The following is a 5,626-nucleotide window of genomic DNA, read 5'->3' as shown; positions in this document are numbered from 1 at the left end:
TGCTGTTATAAAAAGCATTTCATGGTAACATGCCAGTAGGAACACAACGCCCTTGAAATGAAAAAAAAGAAAAAACATAACTTCCCCAAGAATGACATTAGTTGAAAACACATTTCTAAGTGTAATTATAATCTAAATTTGCATTCTAAACAAGACAAGTAGCACGAAAAAGAGTTTAAAAGATTTATTTTTTTCACCACAACATAAGTAACTGCAAAAAAAGGTTTTCCAGGGAACCTTAAGACCCCCCCCCCCCCCGTACAAATATGATAGAAAAGGTGAAAACTTGGAAATATCAGTGATTTCATTGTAAAAAAGCAAACACCAAGGCACTGACCAACAGAGAAAATGTATAAAAATCCTTTTTGCTGCATGATGTGGCAGCAGTTTAAATAACTGTCGCAAAATACAGTACTGTGTGAAAAGTGAGGTACGCAGCACACTGCTTCCTGTGTATGCAGCACAACTTCGTTCATCGGTCAAAGTACTCGTCTGCAAATACAAAAACAGGTCTTTTTTCCCCCCAGATTTTTAAATAGGAGTCACATTAAGGTTGTATTGGCTTTCCATACATCTCCCCCAAACAGCAAAGGTTTAGATCTATCCAGGCGTTTCCGGTGAGTTTGATCACAGTTCAGTTCAGGCCGAGCTTCTTTGAGACTACAAAATGATTGAATTCAAATGTAAATAAAATCTGTACTTAACTCATTATATACTCACTCTCTTTTAGTCCCAGAAGTGATAAGAACATACAAATTCATGGTTTGACAAATTAACTGTCTGAGGCTAATGGTTACAGTGGGCGTTTCCCAGCCTGCAGCTTCTCAGTTAATCTAACAATGACTCCCAAAAATGAGACATTACCTCAAAGCATCATATGTCTGTAGACGGGATTTTGTTGATGACTTTCATGAGGGATTATTAATAAATACATAAACATGAAGACTGGCTAGCATACCGAGATGATGATAATGAAAAAGAAAGAGTGAACTACAAATAAAATAACAGAGAGACCTTCTTCCAGCAGAACTTTGGATTTAGGGGCAGAAGTAGATTGCAGTGACTTTGTACCAAGTAAAAAATAAATTATTCTAACTTCCTTCTTTGTTAAAGTCTGAATTCCTCCCCATCTTTCTTATTTTGTGCAGGTAGCACAGTTCTCCTCAGTGGCACATGGATCAAGGGTACAACAGCGCTTCCGGTTAAACTCCTAGTTTGAAAGGAATTGTGGTTCTCCGTGTCCGAGTTTCACTTGTTCAGCTTGTTTCCTTTGCCTTGGCTTGTTTCTGTTTACCCTTTGATCCTCTTCTTTTCGCTCCTGTTGCCTCAGTCGTAGCTTCTTTGCAGTCTTTCCTCTCCCTTCTTCTCAAACGGGCCCTCACATCTTGCGCATGACAAAAACTGTGGCAAGAACTCCAGCGAGGAAAACACCCAAAGTCTGCCATGTAGGCGTGCCGAAGTAGGAGCGAATACCCTCCTAAAAAAAATATATATATATACCTTACCTCATTTGATCAATAGCTATTTGATACATTATATTATCAAACATCAAAACTCGCCAGAGTTTTGAGAATGACCCAAATTATTTAGAACACAAGAAGGTCTGAATCAAGGGAGGATAATCATAAGCAAATTAGATTAATGGAGTGCTCATTTCAAAGCAGACCTTACCCAGCCACCTTGCTCTCTGATCCAGTTGATCACATGATCCCGGATGTAGTCTATGGTCCAGTTGATTATAGTTCTGATGATTTCCGGAATTTTGGTGATAAGGGCCTGGAAATTTGATTGAAAATCAGTTTATTGTTCAGTAGTGATTCCATAGCGCCCAAAAGGGAGATACCAATGTGGAACTTTACTCACTTTTATGACGAGTCGACAGGCAAAGTAGAACAGCGCAACAACTCGACCCCAGTTAAATCTACCATCAGAAAAGATCTGAAAGGCCACTTTCATGAAGACATCTTTTGTTGGTTTGAGGGCAGAGTCCTCTATCATCCTAAAAAAAAACATGATATAATTCGTAAGTGGGTGTTTGTATGTAAGGCTAAGCTATAATAATAATTATTATTATTTTTTTTATCATTTTTGTTTGAATGGAGCTAATCTACCTCTGCAGCTCCATGTTTCCATCCAGCTCATCTCCAATCTGCTGGAGACACTGAGCGAGCTTTAAATGGTTTGGGTCACATAGCTCTGTGGCACCCAACTGTTCCCGGGTCACATCAGTATCGCCGTCTACGTGCCGCCGAATCCGCTGGTAGATGAAACTATTCAGGGGCAAACCAAAGAAGAAAAGTTTTATCTGCGGGCTACAGATTTTTTTAACTTTGTAATAGAATATACAAAAACATAAAAACGGTAAAAGATCTAAAGCACAGGATGCCTCACCTAAAATAAAGCACTAAATGCTAAAACTAAGGCTTTGTTCACACCGCAGGCCTTAATGCTCAATTCCGATTTTTTTGCGAAATCTGATTTTTCTACGTTGCCGTTCATATTTCCAAATATATGTGATGAATCCGACCTGAACTTTCACACACAGGTTGCATTTGAAAAGATCAGATTCGTATCGGATTCAGGGCCACATAGCCAAGTCGCCTGGGTCAGATGGGATAAAAACCGTTGCATATGGGCAAAGAATTCGGATTTTGGTCACTTCAGGCTTCAGTGTGAACGTAGCCTAAAAGATTATCTATTTCTTTAGTTTATAATATCCTAAAAATTATTAAAAACAAAACTGAATATAAAATAAAATAAAAAAAACATCCCAAAGTGATATTACAGTAAAATCAAATAACAGTTATTTAATGTCTGGAGGTTTATTTAACAGCAGTTTTAAAGTTTAAAAACTGCCACCTGTTCTGCTTCCTATTAGAAAAGGCTTGATATTAAAATTCAGCATCAGGATTATAATGTCAAATTATAGGTTTCCTGTAAATGTCCTAAAGCTTTTATTATTATTAGGGAAGAACCAGGATAAATGGCATCAGCAAAAATTACTAGATTTAGTTTGAACTAATGATGTAGCAGATTTGGCATGTGCTTTTCAGTCTGCAGCCTTTAACAAAATAAAATAAAATAAAACAACAAAGAAGCTAAAACTGCTTTATTAAAGCCTTACAACAGTTTTCTAGAAGGTATTTATGAGTTCCCAATCTTTTACAAAATTAGAAACATTTTAACTCTTCTAGAAAAAGAAGTCTCATATCTTAAGCATCCAGTGCTCATAGCTTACAAAAAGAAAAAAAAAAACATAAGTCCTTGTTTATTAATATCAGTTTGATTTAATAGGTAGGGCTATTTGTAAGATATTTGTTCAACTGAGCATTTAGGAACCTGTTTTCAATTGTCATTTAATAAAAAGTAAATAAGAAAAACAACTCAATTAAACTCAACTATGTAAAGCACTTCTTAGCTGTTAATGGTTATTACTTTATATCCTCAATATGACTAATACACTGCTCATCTGATTACCATCTGTTGACAGTGACACTAGTACAGTGGCTCCTCAAAACAAATGCATACATCATTACACCTTTTCCTATAAATTAACACTGAAAAAAACGTTAGAAGAAAATTCAAATTTGAAATTTTGGTTGAATATTGTAACGAGAGCCCACAGATTGTGATCGGTCGACTTTCTCAACCCTTTTCCTTTTTCTCTCTGTTGTTTTCCTCAAGACCGCACAACATTCTACAAAGTTTAACACTTTTGGTGCACAACAGATCTGCAGTCACCCATCCCTAAGAAACACAGGCATACATATTTTCCAACAGGGCCTTCATAGGGTGGAATGTTATATAAACAGATGAACATTGTTTTAAACCTAATAGGTCTAATTTAATATATCTGAATTTTAAAATAGTAGTTGATTTTATTTTTTTCCAGCCAAAGTAGAAGCTGAGCAGAACCACTGCAGCTCAGGTGGCAGACGTCTGGTCTAATCCAAACTGCTGCAAGAAAGTCTTAGGGAAAGTCGTAGGGAAGTGGCTGTTCCAACGGTTGCAGTTCTGAATTCTCCCAAATGGTGCCTGACTTTACACGAGTGAATCAAATGAATGTGGTTGGGCGATTAACAAAAGGGCGGGATTCTTGTGGCGGAAGGTTTGCAAGCAAGTTTGTTTGTGGCCGGTGTCTTGGAAGCATCTTGCTAACCAGCTAGCAACTTAGTGCTAGTAGGTTCCTAATGGGAAATTACATTGGGACCAAGTAGCACATAGCAATGACACTGTCAAGTAACGTTATGGAAATATGCAAGAGGAGGAGAGTTTTGTGCCTGAAGTTGTGGATGAGTGTCATTTTTTATTTTGAAGAGCAAAGCAGGGACGAAGTTGTTGTAGAAGGCTTACAGCCGTACATGTTTGAGCCCTTGCCTCGCAACGCTGCCAGTTCTGTTAGATCTACGCCTGCCGAAGACACAGACATCCATCCCCGTTAACACTGGGACGGAATTCAATGGTTAAGTCAATAATGTCTCATATTCCTTATTTGAACTGTTGCGTAAATTAGATGTGACATATGAATCAAGATGCTATGACCGAAAAATTTGATTGACAGATGACCGTTGATATATGATTGGCCGAATTTAGGTGTTAAGGCTGAAGTATAACTAACTGGCCTGCATAAGATGACCAAAAAATCCCCACAGATTTTAAGACAGGATTTTTTTTTTTTTTTATAGAAATTTTCTAACTTTTGGGACAATATCGTCTGATAAAGAGTACATTTATATACATTTTTAAGCCAGAATGATTTGACATTTAAATATGACTTCCCTACTACTTTAAACTAGCAATACAATATTAAACATTGCATACTTGGAGTATTTATAAACTACTAAACTGAAACAGTAGTAACCTCCATGCTCATTTCTAAAAGAAAACAAGTTAGATGTAAAGTAAACTTACTCCTTTAGCAACACAGCTCCAACTTCCACCATAGGATCAACCGGATTCCCTAAGAAACAAAAGGTAAAGATGAGTCACCTCACTTAAATGTTGATACATCGAAACCTTGGAAAGTCCCATGAAATCATTTTCCAACAAGAAACCCCCCTCGACCTTCTTATTAAAAACTTTTTTAACTTTTTTTTTTTTTTTACATAAATATTCCAAAAATAATTATTTGATATGAAAACTATTCAGAACACAGAGCTACCATGTCAAACCCAGTGCATTAGTTTTAGGTAAATTATTTGATGTCTTTACATGCCAATAACTCAAAGCCGGCTAGCGAAAATTAGCGTTTTTCAGTGTGAAGAAAAAGACAAAATGTAATGTCAAACTATCTCGTCTCGCTGTTGTCTCTAGAAAACCTCCTGAGCATCAACGCTAACACTTAGCGGTTTTGCTAAGCTAACCTCAGTCATAGCAACGTTTTTTGTGTCCGACAGATGGACTCAAAACTAGAAAATCCGAAGCAAATCACTAATCTAAGATGATTCCGACATCCATCAAACATCTTTAAACGCTGTCACAGTTTGTATTAATAAAGACAGAGGGGATGCTAGACAGTACCTTGGTCACCTCCGCCTCCTTCTGCCATTTTGCTTTTTCCGTCTGCTACTTCCGCACAGTCACGTGACTCATTTTCTTCTTCGCTCCTCCTTGGTGCTGATGGGAG

General features: G+C 37.2%; 1 protein-coding gene across 1 annotated transcript; it reads right to left on the bottom strand.

Annotated features, from left to right (window-relative positions):
• Window positions 1–523: 523 nt before the first annotated feature.
• LOC119778851 (apoptosis regulator BAX-like) lies at window positions 524–5,626 on the bottom strand. The gene is made up of 6 exons (XM_038278250.1): window positions 5,521–5,626; window positions 4,912–4,960; window positions 2,112–2,270; window positions 1,864–1,999; window positions 1,672–1,776; window positions 524–1,477 (listed from the first exon to the last, which is right to left on the bottom strand). Exons 1-6 carry the CDS (start codon window positions 5,546–5,548, stop codon window positions 1,379–1,381), a joined length of 576 nt encoding a protein of 191 aa, XP_038134178.1. The 5' UTR covers window positions 5,549–5,626; the 3' UTR covers window positions 524–1,378.

This window comes from Cyprinodon tularosa, unplaced genomic scaffold (assembly GCF_016077235.1).
Source record: "Cyprinodon tularosa strain WSP-4 unplaced genomic scaffold, ASM1607723v1 ctg14, whole genome shotgun sequence".
Classification (NCBI taxonomy): domain Eukaryota; kingdom Metazoa; phylum Chordata; class Actinopteri; order Cyprinodontiformes; family Cyprinodontidae; genus Cyprinodon; species Cyprinodon tularosa.
Note: the sequence above shows the minus strand (reverse complement) of the source record. Positions and strands in the feature narration are given on the sequence as shown.